This window comes from Brienomyrus brachyistius, chromosome 12 (genome assembly GCF_023856365.1).
Source record: "Brienomyrus brachyistius isolate T26 chromosome 12, BBRACH_0.4, whole genome shotgun sequence".
Classification (NCBI taxonomy): Eukaryota; Metazoa; Chordata; class Actinopteri; order Osteoglossiformes; family Mormyridae; genus Brienomyrus; species Brienomyrus brachyistius.
In genome coordinates this window covers 18,392,496-18,410,779 of record NC_064544.1, presented here as the reverse complement: position 1 = coordinate 18,410,779, position 18,284 = coordinate 18,392,496, and the positions used below count along the sequence as shown (strand labels likewise).

The 18,284-nt window shown below is 47.3% G+C and overlaps 2 protein-coding genes and 1 long non-coding RNA gene across 5 annotated transcripts; 1 reads left to right on the top strand and 2 right to left on the bottom strand.

The window, feature by feature from the left end:
• Positions 1–70: 70 nt before the first annotated feature.
• Positions 71–4,598, bottom strand: ino80b (INO80 complex subunit B). The gene is made up of 5 exons (XM_048970015.1): positions 4,202–4,598; positions 3,123–3,306; positions 2,728–2,852; positions 2,264–2,436; positions 71–1,135 (listed from the first exon to the last, which is right to left on the bottom strand). The coding sequence occupies exons 1-5, from the start codon at positions 4,242–4,244 to the stop codon at positions 677–679; spliced, it is 984 nt and encodes a 327-aa protein (XP_048825972.1). The 5' UTR covers positions 4,245–4,598; the 3' UTR covers positions 71–676.
• A 113-nt stretch (positions 4,599–4,711) lies between these two features.
• Positions 4,712–17,438, top strand: aadat (aminoadipate aminotransferase). 3 transcript variants are annotated; one of them, XM_048970012.1, is made up of 14 exons: positions 4,712–4,778; positions 5,667–5,738; positions 7,465–7,633; positions 9,894–10,026; positions 10,420–10,494; positions 10,777–10,986; positions 11,128–11,193; positions 11,444–11,526; positions 13,505–13,601; positions 13,710–13,771; positions 13,855–13,919; positions 14,120–14,226; positions 15,606–15,707; positions 16,623–17,438. In XM_048970012.1, the coding sequence occupies exons 2-14, from the start codon at positions 5,672–5,674 to the stop codon at positions 16,662–16,664; spliced, it is 1,278 nt and encodes a 425-aa protein (XP_048825969.1). In that variant the 5' UTR covers positions 4,712–4,778; positions 5,667–5,671; the 3' UTR covers positions 16,665–17,438. The 3 variants fall into 3 exon arrangements, with proteins under 3 accessions (XP_048825969.1, XP_048825970.1, XP_048825968.1); XM_048970013.1 differs by having other exon boundaries at positions 4,733–4,778; positions 7,431–7,633; XM_048970011.1 differs by lacking the exon at positions 4,712–4,778 and adding an exon at positions 4,783–4,903.
• LOC125704456 (uncharacterized) lies at positions 5,609–11,531 on the bottom strand. Its single transcript, XR_007381143.1, has 2 exons — positions 11,395–11,531; positions 5,609–6,368 (listed from the first exon to the last, which is right to left on the bottom strand). It is a non-coding gene; the product is annotated as an uncharacterized LOC125704456 (long non-coding RNA).
• Positions 17,439–18,284: the final 846 nt, after the last annotated feature.

Genomic DNA, 18,284 nt, shown 5'->3' with positions numbered 1-18,284 from the left:
ATTTCAGAAATGTTTTATATATTTGGAGTTTGTAATAGAAATTTTCATGTAATAAGTCAGTCATCCAGTGTAAATATAAAAATAAAATTTTACTTGTGAAATTTAAAACAGTGGTGTGGTAACATGTTAAATGGTTTTAAAACAAGTCTGTTGCATTATCCCTGTAATGTCCTGGACTCTAATCCTGCCTTTTCCTTTGCCACCTGCTGCATGTGTGCGTGTCAGAGAGACAGACAGACACACCCCATCGGGTTCCTGCCTGTGGTCCTCGCTGACTTAGTCCTTGACTCACAAGTTCTCCAGCGGCTACTCCTGGAAAAGCCATTTTCTGTGACACCATCCATCATATCATTTAAAGCTTCTCACAGTGGGCCTAAAACACACATCCTACTGGTCCCACATAGGGAGGCTTTAATCTCAGGTTACTGACCCGTCTACTGACAATCCAGTTACTCATGTACAACAACAAGACCAGTCACCATAATTCGAACAGTGCGACGGTGGGTTTCACCACACCAACGTACATCAATAAATACACACGATCTTGGTCATGCTCAGCGATGTGCCTTATTTCCTTTAGACATAATTCATCAGTCTCATTAACCCCCCCGATTTGGGGGTACATGACAAGTACAGTCCCGTCTGGTGGTCGGGGGGGGGAGTCTCACCCCATCTCTCACGCCATCCCCATCACCAGGAGATTCTTCCGGTAGCAGTCCAGGCTGCAGAGGGGGATTCCGGTCCGCGAGCAGGAGTACCTCTTGAGGTTGGAGCAGCCGGTTACCCCGCAGCTGACGGGGATGGGCAGGGGTCTGGTGGCAGCCACCACGGGGGTGGGCACGCCCTGAGGGAAGGAGATGGTGGTGCCGTGGGCAGAGTCGCAATATCGCACCATGGGGCAGGGGGTCTGCCGGGCCTTGCGCTCTCGCATGCTCTTGATCTTGGCCTTGCTGGTCTTGGTGAGCCTCTCGATGGTCTGGTTCTTGTTCTCCTCGGCCTTCTTGGCGGCCTGCAGGCGGCGCTTGCGAGCGCGCTCCTCCCGCTTCTGCATCATCTCCTCCGTCATGGCTTTCTCCTTATAACCCATGGGCAGCTCTAGCAAGGGCTGGCTCTGCTGTTTGTGCAGCAGGGCTCTCTGCAAGACATGGACAAGTCATGCACCCACCACATGCAGACGACCTCGTCCGTAAGGACTGCTGCTGCTTAATCTGACACCACGAAACCCAGCAACCATCTAAGCCTCACTCCCAGCCAAAGAACAATAAGCAACCAGCACAGGGGACATGGCCAACAAAACAAATGACATCATTAGCGCCTAATTAGTACATCATGCTGTAGTACGCTGTGGAACCCATGTGAAATACACCGAGTCCTCATCTTTTTAACAAGGCAGATGGACAAAATGTTCCCACAGCTCTCGGAGGGGGGCAGGGGGAGGGGGTCTCCCTGACCGAACAGGCCAATCTGCTCGGCACAGTTCAGCAGAACAGGTCCTCGCGTGACGAAAGTATCATCTGCAGACCGCGGGGAACGGTTTGGATTGGTTTCTTTGGAGATGCAGATGATGTGCTCATCACCTTGGTAACAGCACCTCTTTGGGCCGCACTGGGACATGCAGCTATGGCACATGAACTCCTGTAACTGAACAAGTACAACACGACGCTAACAGAAAGGTAGTGGGTTCAAATCCTAGGAAACGCACACATTTTGTAACCCTTCCCTCTACTGTGAGTTGCTCTGGATAAGAGTCGGATAAATAAGTTAATGTGATGAGACCGTGCTGTAGCGTATAATAAAGCTGGGGTTTAGTCACTAATATTAAGGCTTTCAGCCAATTTCATACAAACACTACACACCAGGGGTGGCCAGTCTTACCCAGAAAGGCCCGTTGTGTATGAGGGTTTTCACTGCAACTCCCTAATTAGGTCAGTAATTAGAGGACTGATTGGCTGAAGAGTCCTCACACCTGGGTTTGAACAGCTGACATATAGATTATCCCAAAAACCCGCATACACACCGGCCCTTTGCAGATAAGACTGGCCACCCTTGCTATACACCCTGACCCGACAGTCGCCTACTGTTCATCAGGTCCAAGGAAAGATCACCAGGCTCCATCCTAGGAATGCTTAAGATCTAGAAACAACCCCTTTGGAATGTAGACCGTTTAGAGCAGGGTTTTGTAAGGACTCCATAATGAGGCCTCTAAGGTCAGGTGGTGCGACCGCTATCTCTCGGACCTCTGTGCCTGCCTCCCACTTTGTACCTGTCTCGCGGTCAGCAGTGACTCGTCAATCTCCTTCTTCAGCTCCCCGTTGTCATCCAGCTCTCCCTTCTCCAGGGCATCCAGCCACTTCTCCTCCTCGTCCATGGGCCCCCCCAGGAGGGAGTCCGTGTCCATGTCAGGGAGGGGGGAAGGGTCCAAGTTGCTGTCCTCATCTGAAGCATAGCACATGCATGCTGGGCAAATTAGGCCACACCCTCCCCTATCCCAGACCCCCCCCCCCCCCAGGCCCCTGGGTGACTAACGCAGATTTACATGGACACTGCAGGAATCTGAGCATGAGTGAAAGTTATAAGCTCTGAGGTCAGGATAACTCAGCTAGTTATACTGCTTAAGGGAAGTTATAGTCCTCAGAGTAATGATACATGCATTTCAAACGCGCCTTTTGGGTGATTGTGTTGGAAAGGCCAGCCAATTACCGCTTTCACCCAGTAGGGGTCACTCACCCAGCCAGGCCCTGTACTGCTCAATGGGCACGCCCTCCGTGGGCTCCTCCTCATCCACGTCATCCACCACCATCAGTGGCGACGGCGAGCGCTCCGCCTCTGGCACCACGGTGAACGTCGGAACACTGTCGAAGCGAGAGCGCCCCCCACAGGACATTAAAAGCAGATCCTATTGGCCTACTGGACTCTGACTTTGAGGGGCAGAGGTGGATAGTTTAGGTTCAGAAAGTAAAAATCCAATAAAGAGTCATAGTGACAGAATTCTTAACTGGTTGGTCGAAGCAAAATCTTGGTCTGGATTTTTACATTCTGAACCTGAACTATCCACCTCTCCTGAGGGGTCTGCAGTTGATATACCCTGACAAATTCCCCCCCCCCCAGCTGCTCAGACTGACCTCTTGGTGCCCAGGGTCTGTCCCCCCAGCTTGATCTTCAGCTTGAGCTGAGGCTTGAGGCCTCCTCCTGAATGGGACTCCAGGGCCTCTGGAGGGAAGGCGTGAACCCCGTCTTCTCTGTGGTGCCTCCTCTTGTGCTTCTTATGTTTCTTGTGTTTCCTCTTATGTCCCCCAGACTCATCTCCTGCAACAACATATAGAGACGGACCTTTGGTTTCTCATCACCGAAACAGCCCAGGTGCCACAGCCATTACAAACGTGGTACACTAAGAGTACTGCAGAGTGGCTGCTGGAATTACAACCTACAAAGTACAGTACTACTGACTGACTTTTTATAACTCCGCTACAGACAGAGCATCTTCAAGGTCCTTCCTGTCCTTTAGAGTAGATAAGATTCTAAGCTAAGGTGTGTGTGTGTTTCCCCTAATGTTTTACATTAAAACAAGGATTTAACATATCTAAATATTAATGAATGCATCCATGGGATAGACTCCAGGGCCACCCCCGCGACCCGGATTAGGATAAGAACTCGGAAGATGGATGGATGGATGAATATTAGAGCGCACGTATGATACCTTAAAAAACACAGTGGTATCGAAGAAGCCGATAATATGTGCTTCATCGGGTAAGTTTGTTAGTGTTGGTTAGTTAAAGTTGATACGACTGTGTTAATTAGTTAGTTCCAGCTGATAATTAACTAGTTAGCCATCAGTCGTGGTTGGATGCCTTCCTAAGACAGCCAGCTTCCCGCGGTGATTTGGTTGCATATTAAAAATGACGATCAGCCGACATTTAGTCTAAAGAGAGCAGCACATCATTCTGCCCATGAGAGAGGGAGAGAAAGCCGATTAGCTACGAAGCCACCAGTCATCAGCCCTGGGTGAAGGGGATCGATGGCTTCGGCCGCAAATCAGGGTTACCTGGGACAAATTTTAAACACATGCACCGCAGTTTATGCCACATTATCTCCACATTGTAGCAGACACTCCAAGCGCCGATATCCCGGGTCCGCTCGGACCACGGCCTACGGGTTTTACCTAGAGATTAAACGACTTGTGGGAGAAAATGACTCTTCTTACCCGAAAAATACTTTTGGTGAATCATCTCTTTCCTCTTCCCCATTGACAGCACTATCCAAAAGCAGAGCAGACAAAAAAAGCGTTGTCCTCTCCCGAGCTACATGCCCGAGCGGGCCGCCTTAATCCCAGTGTCGGTAGGCGGTGACTCGGCGACAAGGGAAAGCAGCCATGGCCGCACGGCAAACCTGTATCACGGCGGGAAAGCGATTTATCAAAAGATACCGATGCGTATCGTGTTACTGCTTGATTTGATAATGCAATAAACACCGTTACCAAACCGATCGTTAGATGTTTATATTTTTATCCAATATAAATCCGGAAGTGTCACAAAAATAGCGACATGTTTCCTTAAGTGTCGCCTGTTATTACGCGTCATGAGCAAACGTTATGCGCACGCGTCTGCCGAGTATAGCATGTGGATCGCTTGAATCCCTGAAGGCAGTATTCACTAATGTCGTATTTAGATCTGAGAGGCGAAAGGGGCTCTTGGGGCGTGTAGTCTTTAGGAAAGCCTGCCGATAACTGTAAACTAAGACATAACGATACTGGAAATCGGTAGGGACCCAGCACATAAAAGGTCGGTTCCATTTTTAACATCGAGTGTTATTATTTTACGGCCATCGTCCATTAGTGCCATATATTTTAGGCTGCAGATGGTCGGCAGTTATCTAACTCTGTATCGGGTGATATGCTTTCTGTGCCGTAAGTTGATAATGCTCTCCTGTCGATGTTCTTTGCTTAATGCAAGTATGTTTTAGACTGATCATAAATCACTTTGAAGGATCCTGAATCTAAAATGTTATTGCCCCTGATCTTCTTTATGCTGGATATTTGAATGATATAATATAATATAATACACTGGCATACTGGCAAGCTATCGCTCCATGTCCCTGATACGTTTTATTAATTTTGTGTCAATATTATATTTCACCTTTAATGTCTGGATAGTACCCCGCCACACACACACACACACACACACAGGTTTGTAATTATATCCTTGTGGGACTCTCCAGTCATTTCTGTTGGGAAAACTAATCCCAACACGACCATAACCCTTACCCAGCCGTAACCTTGATCACAAGTAACTTAACACATTTAATATATACTTAATACTTTTTTAAAACTGTATGATATTCACATCGTTTAAAGCACAGTTCTGTAGAGCTATCTAATAATGGACTGGATAGATACTTCTTACATACTGTCTCTTGAAACGCAATGCTCAATACCAAAGTAAAAAGATATTATAGGACTTTTTAAGTTACAAACCGTTTACAAAAATGTTTACAACAAAATTTTGAAAAAGTGGAGCTGCCTGGTTACTTTAAAAAAATACTGTACACATCATTCAGATCTTCATGCTTCTGCTGTATTGAGAGACGATCAATTTGCGATTGAACATCGTGGTTTAAGTGTTTTATTATTATGTTTTATTATGATGATTTATTTGATCATTCTGTCACAGGTACGATGAATTACTCCCGCTTTTTAACAGCAGTGAGTGCTGCTCGGAAGCCGTCTCCAATTCGCATACTGAGTGAGTCGAAACCTCAATGACCTCGATTACTTGTTTTTCTGCATTGTAACAATCACACATTGACGTTGTACATAATGGCTGTAACCAAAATACAAATCACATCCATCCATCTGCTATAACTCGATCCTTGGCTAATGCAGTGTCACAGTAAGCCTGGACACTGTGGATGGAATGCCAATCCACACACAGGTATGCTGTCACTAAGGCTGATCTGCAGACACCGGTCCACCTAGGCTGCCAGTATTTGTATGGTGGGAGGAAGCTGGAGTTCCTGGATAAGTCCCACATGAGCGAAAAGAGAAAGGGCAGGAGCAAGAACTAAACACACATTCCTAGAAGAGTCAGGTCACAGTACTACCATTATGTGTTGTATTTATCAGAAGATAGACGGATTTGCTTCAGGTTAAGGGAACTGGGGGGCAGAGCTGAAGATCGTGGTCGGTAATCCGGGCGAGGGTCAGCCAATCGGTGTCGGTTCCAGGAGGTCAAAGTCGAGATCGGTGTTCCAGGCAAGGGTCGGCCAATCGGTGTCAGTTCCAGGAGGGTTGAGGTCAAAGTCGAGTTCGGTGTTCCAGGCAAGGGTCGGGCAGTTGGCGTCGGTATTGAGAGGGATGGGCAGAAACACAGAATCTAGGAGGCGAAGCAGGAGTCGATACACATGAAACCGGACACAGGGGAAATTGCTCGAACTCAAGGCATCTCACGCAGATCAACAAATAGGGTCACCAGGAGTGATCGAGAGAGAACTTGAAACAGCTGGGATAGGTGTGTCTTAAACCGGAGCAACCAGCAAAACCAGAAAAACGGTGCGATATGGCTCGTCACGGGGGTGGCATGGTGGTGCAGTGGTTAGCACTGTTGCCTCACACCTCTGGGACCCGGGTTCGAGTCTCTGCCTTACATGTGTGTGGAGTTTGCATGTTCTCCCCATGTCGTCGTGGGGTTTCCTCCGGGTACTCCGGTTTCCCCCTACAATCCAGAGACATGCTGAGGCTAATTGGAGTTGCTAAATTGCCCGTAGGTGTGCATGTGTGAGTGAATGGTGTATGAGTGTGCCCTGCGATGGACTGGCCTCCCATCCTAGGTTGTTCCCAGCCTCGTGCCCATTGCTTTCGGGATAGGCTCCGGACCCCCCGCGACCCAGTAGGATAAGCGGTTTGGAAAATGGATGGATGGATGGATGGCTCGTTACCTAAGGGATGCCCTATTGGTCATGGGTGCGTGATTGTCATGACGATGAGAATTCCCCAGAGTGATCCATGACATTACGATGAAGAATATTCCAGCATGATATAATATGCTGATGCAGTGATTAGCACTGGTGCCTCACACCTCTGGAACCCGGGGTCGAGTCTCCGCCTGGCTCCATGTGTGTAGAGTTTGCATGTTCTCCCTGTGTCAGTGTGGGGTTCCCCCCCACAGTCCAAAATCATGCTGAGGTTAATTGGAGTCATCAAATTGCCCATGGTGAGTGCATGGTGTGAGTGAATGGTGTGTGAGTGTGCCCTGTGATGGGTTGGTGCCCCATCCTAGGTTTTTCCCTGCCTTGTGCCCATAGCATCTGTGATAAACTTTGGACCCTGCATAGGACAAGTGGGTGTAGTGGATGGATGGATACTATTATAATGAAAAATGAACATAAAACAGGCTGTAATAATGCAGGTTCAGTGTCAGTACACCTTTCCATGCCAGTCACACCAGAACCCCTGAACTCTTCTCCTTGAAGCGGAACTTCAGCAGAGGTCCCCCCCCACGCTGATCTCACTGGCAGGGGGTGCTCCGAACCCCAGCACCTTCCCTTTCCAGTCGGCCATCATCACCCTGAAGAACGGGGGCAGCATCAAATTTGACGAGGCGTACATGAAGAGGGCGCTGCAATACTCTGGCTCCTACGGGTGGGTCGCCGACAGGCCCGGATGTCAGCGCGAGTCCCGGCCGCTAGAGAATTCGGATCTCCCTGAATAGCCTCAGTCCTCCAAATAGGCTAATCTGCGAGCCTGTACTGAATCAGTGGTATGGAAAAATTCGGGATGGGCCGATCCACATTTTTTAAGTTCTCATCCGATTCCATAACTGCCGATAGTGATATAGATTCCGATACCATTTTAATATAATACATATAGTAGGCCTATATAAATATATCCATAATACTGAATGTCTTCCAAGTGAGCATACGCAAACAGCGAAGGCTTAAATGCCCCGCAATTTTTATCCTACTGCCAACAGTGTCACTTACACTTCATTACGATAGCAGCCACTTTTGTATTACAAGCTGTGATGATTCCGCAAAACAGCCCAAGGAAGCGACTCCCAAATCATCCATTCCTTTTTTTCATTATACTGGCGTTGTCGTGCGCTTTGTCTAGAAGGAGTTTCCACCGAACGCTACTCCCCCCTCTCAAAACTTAGTTTTTACAAAGACTGCAAATTACGGAGCTACCGAAGTTCTATAAGTTGATTTTTTTATATATTGTGCGCAAAAGAGAATTTATTATAAACTCGTATGCTTCTCTAGGGACTTCAGATACACACAGGACAAAATTCAGGTAATGAAGTTTTATTTTCACATTGGAATGTCATGCAAAGTGTCAATTTCGTGCATGCACAAAAACATTGTGTGCCGCAAGAAGTATTATTTAATAAGAAAATCAGTCATTTTCTGGTGCCTTTCGTGACCCAGCAAAAGACGAAATGCATTTCATGATTCTACAAAAGCATTGCGTGATTCCACAGAATCAATTTTGTTCGCAAAATGACTGTGTATCATTCATGGTGTGCATTTCGTCCATGAAATTATTTCCTATCACTCACAAAATGCATTGTGTACGCAAAATGAATTTATTTAGTTGATAAAATGCATTTTGCGAACGAAATACATTTCTTCTATCCACGAAATGCAAGGTGCTGATATCTATCTCGAGTTTGCCTCTTCGTGGACAAATGCAGCAAGGCATTACTTGATTTTGTTATTAAATAATGCCTTTTGTGGCATAGCATGTATTCTGTGCATGAAAATGAACGCTTGACACTATACAAGAGCAGCAAGAATTTCATTGCGTTACATTCCAACGTGAAAATGAAACTTGATTCTGACTATCATATGGTCTCTGTATCTGAAGTCCTTGGAGAGGCAAACGAATCCATGGTACATTATCTCGTGCACACAAGTTATTATCTTGTTTCCACAAGATATCATCTTGTGCGCACAAGATAATTAACAGGTTTCCACAAGACTAATAACTGGTGCACACAAGAGAAAAAAATCACCTTATGGGGTTTTACGGGCTCCGTAGCAAATCGCTGTGCTACTTGTTGCTAAACGCGTGAAACGCTTTCAGATCGGCACCCTCTTATGTGACGTTCTTACTCTCCTCTTACTGCAAAGGCTATGCACATGACGTCAGCACAGGCGGAGATCTCTGGTCTCACATCCACTGAGTGGCAAATAGGCTGAGTGGCAGCGGTGGCTTTCAGCTTGCATGGAGCAAAAACACATCTAAAATGGGAAAGAGCTGTTGTGCAATCGATTGTTCAAATCAGTTCAACAAGAAATAGGAGATATCTTTTTGCAGACAAAATAAGCAAGCATCGATCGGTCGCAAAAATTTGATAGTTTCATACATTGTTCCTCGTGTTTGTTTTAGTGAAATGGATAATTGTGTTTTAATAAAGAATGAGTGTCAGTCACTGCCATGTTGAGGTGGGGGAGTGGCAGGGAACATAGACTTTCTGAGAGGCAGGTGCTCGGGCAGTAATATTCAGATGGGGGGTCCCCTTCGTAAAATTAACCTGATTATGTGCGATTGAAAACAGGCACTTGGTAAAATTTTCCGAGTGTGTCTGGGGGGGGGGGGGGAATTCAGTAGCTACTTTCAGTTGTTCACGCAAAAAAAAGTGCCAAGTGCTCAGCAACCCCCCCCCCCCCCCCTCACATCCATGAGGGTCTTTGCATTGGATCAGAGTCCTCCTTCAGTTTCTGTGTTTATGCTGAAAATAGCAATTATAACTGTTCCTGACGTTTTTCAAATCAGTGTGATCTCCTTCCGTAAAACTGCCCAAAGTCAACGACTGACACCCTAACGAAATGGACGAAGGCCTTCGGTCTTTACAGCTCCCAGCAATCTGGTAAAGAGGGGATACTTGTGCTGCTCTCAGAATCCCAGAGCTGATATCCTGGATGAAGGACCTCCAGAGGGCGCTCCACAGCCCCCCCACGGTGGCGTACGCGGCGGAAAAGGGCCGCATGGAGATGTGCGTGACGACGGGAAGCCAAGAGGGCCTTTGCAAGGTGCCTCCGTCATCTTCTTATGTGTGCTGCATACACTTGGTGGTCCTGCAGCAAAAATACTGTGCTGCCCATCTATATGTGTTAAAGCAGGAAACGTATAGATTTCTGTAAAAGGGCTTTGCATATGGCACTGTTTTCTAAGCCTGTGCTCAGAGACCCCAGACGGTCCACATATTTGCTCTCAGCACACCTGGACCAAGCAATCAATAACGAACCAAACAATCAAGAACAAACTGAACAATCAGGACCACCACAGGGAGCTGGGAGGGAGCAAAAATGTGGGCTGTCAAGGGCTCCCTGCGGACTGGGGTGAGAAAAACTGCTACAGGGGTATGATGGGGGCTCACACCCCGATCTTCAGTGATGTCATTGTTTCCTGGTTTCTTCACCCAGGTGTTTGAGATGCTAATTAATCCTGGGGACAACGTCCTCCTTGATGCCCCTACATACTCCGGGACGCTTGCTGCGGTAAGAAGCCCTTATATTATCATTTTTATAAATACGAGGCACTTTCATCTTTACTTATTGGTGAATCTCTGTGATTATTATCATGGAGTATCCATTTTTACAGCTGAATATGTCGTCGAAGGGGTTTGGTTCAGGAATCTTCCCCCCCAGGACGACGCTCCCCCTCCTAGGACTTGAACCTAGACTCTCTACAGCTCAGTTCCTTAACGGCTCTGCCCCCTACTGTCTAAAAGGCTGATTAGGATGTTCTCCCCCCACCATCCCCAAATCCCCTGACCTCAGCTCCAGCCGCTGGGCTGTAACATCATCAACATCCCCAGCGACCATCATGGAATGATCCCGGAAGCCCTCAGGAGGGTTCTGTCCCGGTGGGACCCGGCCGAGGCCCGAAGGCCTGGCAGCACCGTTCCGCGGATCCTCTACACCATCCCCAACGGGTGCAACCCCACGGGGGCCTCTTTGACCGCTGAGAGGAAGGGGGAGATATATCAGGTGCCAAATCGCACTTTGTGGCGCTTCTCTAAACTAATAAATAGTAAGAGCTGCGTGATTTATTCATTCTGTCACATAGTAGTGTTTTTGCACCCGTTCATTAAATCGTGTCCAGTTTAATTACCTCTCTTTCTCTTGAAGCTTGCCAGAGAGTATGATCTCCTGATAGTCGAGGACGATCCCTACTTTTTCCTGCAGTTTCAGAAGGTAAACTTGCTCTGTGGATTGCGTTTAATCTCTGCTGATGTGTCCCCTAGCGGTGCTGGACTGATGCTCTGAATAGCGAGAGTGTTTCTATAAAAAAAAAAAAAAAAAAGCTAAGCTATTATTAGTGTGAGTGTTTTACCGTAAAAGGCACAGACAGTACGTACAGTATCTGTCCTGCATTCTATAAACAGGGGAAGTTACCTGTAGACGTGTTAGGCTTTCCGTTCAACGATCGTCCCCTCCTCCATAGCCTTGGGCTCCCACGTTCCTCTCCATGGACGTGGATGGACGGATCATCCGGATGGACTCCTTCTCGAAGATCCTGTCGTCAGGGTGAGCCAACCTGGACTTTGGCCCCTAGTTAAACCGACCCGTTTCATGGTTTGTGCCTTTCAGTTCGTTTTTGGAGAGTGAGACCGGGGGAGTGGTGTCGGTTACACTCGAGGGTACAGCTAGACATTCTGGGCCGTCTGAAAAAATGTCACCTTGCGCTGCCTGTTAGAGTTGCCCCTTTCAACTTGCAGAAAGACAGGCCCCCTATGCTGCATAGAATAAATAGAGTATATGTATAAATTATTATTTATGTATCCAGGAACTCCTATAAAGTGCCGGGCCCCCTGATTCTGCCAGAGAATCCATGCCCCTCCAATGTCCCTGGTGACCCCCCCCCCCTTATATGCCGTGTCTGTACTTACTCTCCAGGGAGGGGCTGTTGGCAGCAGGGTCTCTCCCGTGGCGAGTTTTTCCACTGCGTGTGTCGCATGCCGGCCTGTTAATTATTACTGCGGCATTTCTGGGCCGAGAGCAGCGACGCATGTCGCAGCTATGCGTTCTCGCTGGTGACATACCGGGGGCAGGGGGCAGGGGCCGGCTGGGGGAGGGGGACACCCGCCTGTCAGCCTCAGGTTACATAATACACTGCTGTACTTATGTGGCCCGAGGGCCAGATGTGTCGGACTGAACCGGTTGGGACAAGTTTTCAGACCTGCATGCGGCCAATATCGCTGTCACATTGCCGTAGCAGCACCTGCATTGCTGGACGTGGCTCTGCAGGTTAGATGCTGTGTCTGTCATCAGAAGGTCGCTGATTCAAATCCCAGTGTTGGCAGAGCGATGGCAGGGCTGTGCCTTACCCCAGTTGCTCCAGTGTTGGCAGAGTGATGGCAGGGCTGTCCCTTACCCCAGTTGCTCCAGTGTTGGCAGAGTGATGGCAGGGCTGTCCCTTACCCCAGGTGCTCCAGTGTTGGCAGAGCGATGTCAGGGCTGTGCCTTACCCCAGGTGCTCCAGTGTTGGCAGAGTGATGGCAGGGCTGTGCTTTACCCCAAGATTTCCAGTGTTGGCAGAGCGATGGCAGGGCTGTGCTTTACCCCAAGATTTCCAGTGTTGGCAGAGCGATGGCAGGGCTGTGCTTTACCCCAAGATCTCCAGTGTTGGCAGAGCGATGGCAGGGCTGTGCCTTACCCCAGGTGCTCCAGTGTTGGCATAGCGATGGCAGGGCTGTGCCTTACCCCAGTTGCTCCAGTGTTGGCAGAGCGATGGCAGGGCTGTGCCTTACCCCAGTTGCTCCAGTGTTGGCAGAGCGATGGCAGGGCTGTGCCTTACCCCAGTTGCTCCAGTGTTGGCAGAGCGATGGCAGGGCTGTGCCTTACCCCAGGTGCTCCAGTGTTGGCATAGCGATGGCAGGGCTGTCCCTTACCCCAGGTGCTCCAGTGTTGGCCCTGGCTTTTTTGTTGTGCTGGATAAAAGCGTAAATGTGCAGCTAGACCCTGGAGGTTAGGGTTAGTGCAGGATGGGTAACCAAGCCCCTGCTGGCTTCCCAGAGATAAATATACAGAGGCCCTGCTAGAGATTTTGGGTTTAACAAAAAGAGGTCGCACTTTGTTTCAGTATTAATTCATGCTTTTTCTGCACACGACACAGACGCAGTTTGCCGTGATGCCTTCTTCGAGCACACAGAGGAAGGCATCACGCTGAAACGTGTCCATGTTATGTGCAGACTTACAATAAAATCGTATTGAAGCAAAGTGCAACCTCTTTTCGTTAACCTTGATTGATTCTTTTAATGCGGTCAAATTCTATTATACCACTAGTAGTCAAGCTCATTCTTCTGTACCATGGAGATTTTGGGCACCAAACCCAGACCGATCCAATTAAGTTTCAATTTTTTCAGGGCCCATGTCACTCGTGGGCCCTTGGAGTCATCTTAACTTTCCCTTGCTTTACGGCATCTCTGTGGATGTATGAGGACATAAGGAAGTATTTGTAAGGCTTCAGCATCTGGTGTCTGTGTGTGTTTGCGTGTGCATCCAGCCTGCGGATTGGCTTCATGACGGGCCCCCAGCCGCTCGTAGAGAGGGTGGTGCTCCACATTCAGGCCTCCACTATGCACACCAGCACGTTCACTCAGGTGAGTCCCCCCGTAAAGGCAGCCCCCACTCGTGTGGGTCACCTGCCTGATCGCTTCGCGATGGACGGGCTTTGCTCAGTGCCGTGATGCCCATCCGGCTCCTTCCAGCTCTTGGCTTCCCAGCTGCTGCAGAACTGGGGTCAGGACGGTTTCCTCAGACACGTGGACAGGTGAGTCCTGTCTGCGCAGACGCTCCCAGTCAACCCACTGATCCCCCCCACCCTGGGGAGTAACGCACCCCCTGTTGTTACAGCGTGGTGGAGTTCTACAGAAAGCAGCGTGATGCCATGATCTCCTCAGCAGACCGGTGGCTCAAAGGTCAGTGTTCAGCCTCTACCCTCTACCCTCTTTTCTCATCATCCCCCAAAATGGGCAGAGGGGCTTCCTGTTGCCACGCTGATGGAAAAGAAGCCTTAGGTTAGCATGTAGCAGTGCTGGAGCTCATAAGAGCATCTCAGATGCAGGCTGTGGTCTTACGCATCTCCTGCCCCCCCTTCATTACCTGCCCCACCCTGCAGATGTGGCAGAGTGGCACACTCCCACTGCGGGCATGTTCCTGTGGATCAAGCTGAAGGGCATCTCGGACACGCAGAAGCTGATCATGGAGAAGGCTTTGGAGAAGGAGGTGATGGCCAACATTTCTCCCACCATTCTCCACAGTGCCCCATCTGCCTGCTTAGCTAAAATTGCAAACATGGTTTTCCGATTCTTATCTGAATCCACCGAATGGGCGTTTTGTGTAATTCGGCACCCTACTGATGGGGAGGCAGCCTGAGTTTGTCTGTTCATCACGCCGGTGCTGACTGACAGCCGCTGGTCATTACACAGTAAGCTGTGTAAGTCACTTTGGATAACAGTATCTGCAGAGAGACTAAATAAATAGACCTTAAGGTTGCAAAAATAAACACAAATCCCAGGCCCACACTGACAGGGAACGCGGGCCTGACCAGCGTGTTCTATCTGCTGAGTCAGTTTCCCATATAGATTTCTCACCCCGGGGAAACTCACCGAGTCATCGCTCCTTGGAAATCACACGCGCGGTCTCAAAACCCGACGACTCCGCTGTAAACCAGAATCCTGTCACTGTAGCACCGTGTGTCCATTTACGGTTTATCTTCCTCAATCTCCCATGAGTCCTTAGTGGTGGGGAAAGTATCACAGATAGCAGTGAATTGCTCACTGGGGGAAAAATGTGAAGAAATTAAGCTATTAAGCCAGAATTTTTATGCCAGGAGTGGTAACAAATTTAAAAATGAGGAACACTGTATAAAATCACACTGCTCATTTACTTTCATCCACCATCATTTTTCTAACGAGTTATCTTAGAGTCATGGGAGGGGATTGAGACCTGACCCAAGCACAGGGGAGCCGGGTTGGGGTACAGCCAGGACAGGAAGAAGGGAGAATCCTGTTTCAGTACTATTATATTGTTAATTTTGAGTTGCACGGCTTGGGTATTTAGCTTAAAGGAATGATTGCATTTGAAAGCGCTGGAGGACAAAAAAAAAAAAAAGGGTTTTGTAGAACTGCTGAGAGCCCCACTAATCTGAATGTGAATGCAGACGGCCGCGCTGCACGGGAATGCTGGGGAGGCTGTTTGAGGACAAGCCTGCCTTTCCTCCCACGCCGCCACTCTGCTCCCATTGGCTCGCTTCCGTACGAAAGTCCGGGGTGGGCGGCTATCCGTCCTGCCAGTCTTCTTGTGGGATTTTTCCGTTTGCTTTTTTTCCTTGCTCCTTTCTTCCTGGAACAGAGGGACTTGCAACTAGAGAGAGAACATGGATGGACGGCCCCCATTGGCTGGGAGCAGCGATCCACAAAAGGAGCCAGCCAATCAGGAGTTAGAGTCAATTATCATAATGGATTGTCTGGTTGAGCAAGATCCCTAGAATATCTTTACTGTTAATGAAAGCATGCCTCCTGTAATTGCTTAAATTTTGGTGGCATGTTGGTTGATTATATTCTTGCCGTGTATTTATGGGAGACGGTTTATTGCTTCTCCAGGTTCTGCTGGTTCCTGGCGGGGTCTTCAACATCGACAGCTCTCTGCCCTGTCCTTACGTGCGGGCCGCCTTCTCCCTGTCCACCCCGCAGCAGATCGATGAGGTAGCAAGAGCCTTGATTCCTTTTTCGTAATCTATAATACGAAAAAAAAAACTGAACGAGCAACCACACAACTGACATCAGTCATCTTATGGTGGGCCATCACGAAGGTGAGACAGTACATGTAGCAGCTGTAACAAATCAGGGTTTATTTAACAAAACAAACAGAAGGGGGGAGCTAAAACACAAAGGGGCAGTGAGGGCTCAAAACAAAACTAGAAAAGCAGAAACGAAGGCAAGGAACAACACCAGGAACAATAATACCAAAGGTAGGGAGGGAGGAGCACGGAAAAACTACAATTACTATTAGGTAATAACTACAAACAAGCACACAACCACAAGATGAAATGGCAGGCACTTAAAAACACTATTAATGAGGCAAGATGAGGAACAGGTGTGGGCCATAGACAATTAACTAAACACTAGGAACCAGGTAAGGATTACAAACGAGGGACTAGCGGCAACGACGAGCAGTTGGGGGTCAATCAACATCAAATATAAACACAGACAGGTCCAAAGACAGAGGAAAACTAAAATTTGGAAAACTGAACAAAAGAGGGAGCAAAAACGATACATAGGACACACGTCAAACCATCCATTCATTTCCTGAAACCGCTTGTCCTGTTCAAGGTCACAGGGGTTCCTGGTAGCTATGGGTGCAAGGCAGGGAACGAAGCAGGATGGGGCACCGTTCCACCATACCAGGATGTTTAATGACGAGAACACAAAACAACAAACATTAAATAAAAATGAGTTGAGGCTGGCCTCTACAAAAGGAGAGCATGTAAACCCCACATACATAGGGGTAATGAGCTGGTGAAGCCTTCACTGCTTAGCTTTTCATGCAAGTTGTAGCTAAAGTGATTTTCAGTGTTGTATTAATATTGATGAACATTCCTCTGGTTCTTTTTTCCACAGGCTTTCAGGAGATTGTCTGCACTTATCAAGGAGTCGTTGTAAATCGTCGTGAATAAAAATGACGTCAACGGTAGATGTGGAAAAGGGAATCTAAGGGTCGTTGGAAACACAGCTGTACTTTACAGCCACATACGACCCTGGATTTTTCGGGTAAAAAGTAAACGGCCTGTTTGGGTCACATGGCCAAGTGTGCCGTCTAGACACTACACTGCAAACTGCACAGCCTGGAACTTCAAATGTTTAATTAGTAATATTTTCTGATTTTTGAATGTTTACAGTTATGTTTTTGTCATAAAAAGGTCTAATTAAATTTTCTGTTAAATTACTTGAAGTTGTTCAGCTTATGATGGTCTATCAGAGGTGATCAGATGCCCTCAGAATTAAGCCCACATTCTGAAGGCTTGTAGACAAATTACACATAATGGAAGGCAGTGATGTTCAGCATCCATCCATCTATCCATCTTCTATACAACTTTTCCAATACAAGGTTGACTAAATAAGAATTAATATCTTTGTGTGCCTGGATTTTTAATGCGTCGTGATTTGAAGACCAGCAATAAATGTCACTTAAGTTTTTAATTATGATGTGTTTTTCAAGCAGTTCATAAATTTGGACAAAATCCATCAGTGGACCTACTGCATTTTAATTATTCATCATCATGAGAATTTGTGCTGTTCTGTAACGAATAGAAATTGGTGTGTATATAGGTATGTTATTTAAATCTCTGTATCGACATTACATCCGTGTAATTTAAAGAATGTTAATAGCGTTACAGTTTTTGTATTTCAGTGATGATTATCTGTTTATCTTTGTAACCGCAGTATGCATGCAGTTATTCCAGAAACTTATCTTACAGAAGTTTTGTCTGCTAATTGTATTATGGGCGGAGCCAACTCAGTCTCCTGTGGTAAAAGGCTCGTTTGTTCTCAGTTATACACCAAAAGTTGCCATGGGTATAAGTATTCTGGAGTAGCTAAATTGGCGGATGTAGCTGACTTAAATTTGTTCTTTAAGTAGCACAAAAACAAAAAGGTAAGATGATAAGCACTACATTTTCTTTATAGCGTACATGCAATTTAAAACCGAACTTCTGAGATTTCACTTGCAAAAGCTAGGCACTTCTGTATACCTTACAAGACTTGCATTACGTTTCACACATAAAAAACCTTTCTGCTATTTAATCTGTCCTAATTATAGAATGGAGGCTTTTACATGAGACTGGAGCACTGTGTTTTTTCCAGCCCTTAAAAAGGAATGTGTGTCTGTGGAAGTGTGTGTATATCTAGATAATATAGATATCCGTGTAAAAATCTTCAACATCAAACCATGCAGGTGAGAATATGGAAAAGATAAATGTCAGGTGATGATTCGAAAGACTAAAGATCCCCTCAACTACACAATCGTTGTCCTGTACAAGTGAAAAGTTATCCAAACATCGTCTAAGCACAAGTCGTAACCGGGTAAGAGGCGAGGTGGGGCTGAGTTGATAGAAAGGTGCGCGAACACCGTCGTGTACTACCAACCAGAACTGCGTAAATGCTCGGTGTAGCTGGAGGGTGGGTTTTACAGAACAATGGCTTTTACAGCCCCAGACAAATGTTACATGCAAGTAATTAAAACAATGTCAACGTGTATAACTGATCACATAACTAATATAGTAT

What these genes read in the sequence shown, in the direction of transcription:
- ino80b (XM_048970015.1), bottom strand. Translation starts at nt 4,244, where the DNA reads ATGGGGAAGAGGAAAGAGATGATTCACCAAAAGTATTTTTCGG. An exon ending in TCACCAAAAGTATTTTTCGG is followed by an intron (nt 3,307 to 4,201) that starts GTAAGAAGAGTC and finishes ATGTTGTTGCAG; the next exon opens with GAGATGAGTCTGGGGGACAT. An exon ending in GCAGTACAGGGCCTGGCTGG is followed by an intron (nt 2,437 to 2,727) that starts GTGAGTGACCCC and finishes GCTATGCTTCAG; the next exon opens with ATGAGGACAGCAACTTGGAC.
- aadat (XM_048970011.1), top strand. Translation starts at nt 4,855, where the DNA reads ATGGTCGGCAGTTATCTAACTCTGTATCGGGTGATATGCTTTCTGTGC. An exon ending in GCCAAGAGGGCCTTTGCAAG is followed by an intron (nt 10,027 to 10,419) that starts GTGCCTCCGTCA and finishes TTCTTCACCCAG; the next exon opens with GTGTTTGAGATGCTAATTAA. An exon ending in TTCCTCAGACACGTGGACAG is followed by an intron (nt 13,772 to 13,854) that starts GTGAGTCCTGTC and finishes CTGTTGTTACAG; the next exon opens with CGTGGTGGAGTTCTACAGAA.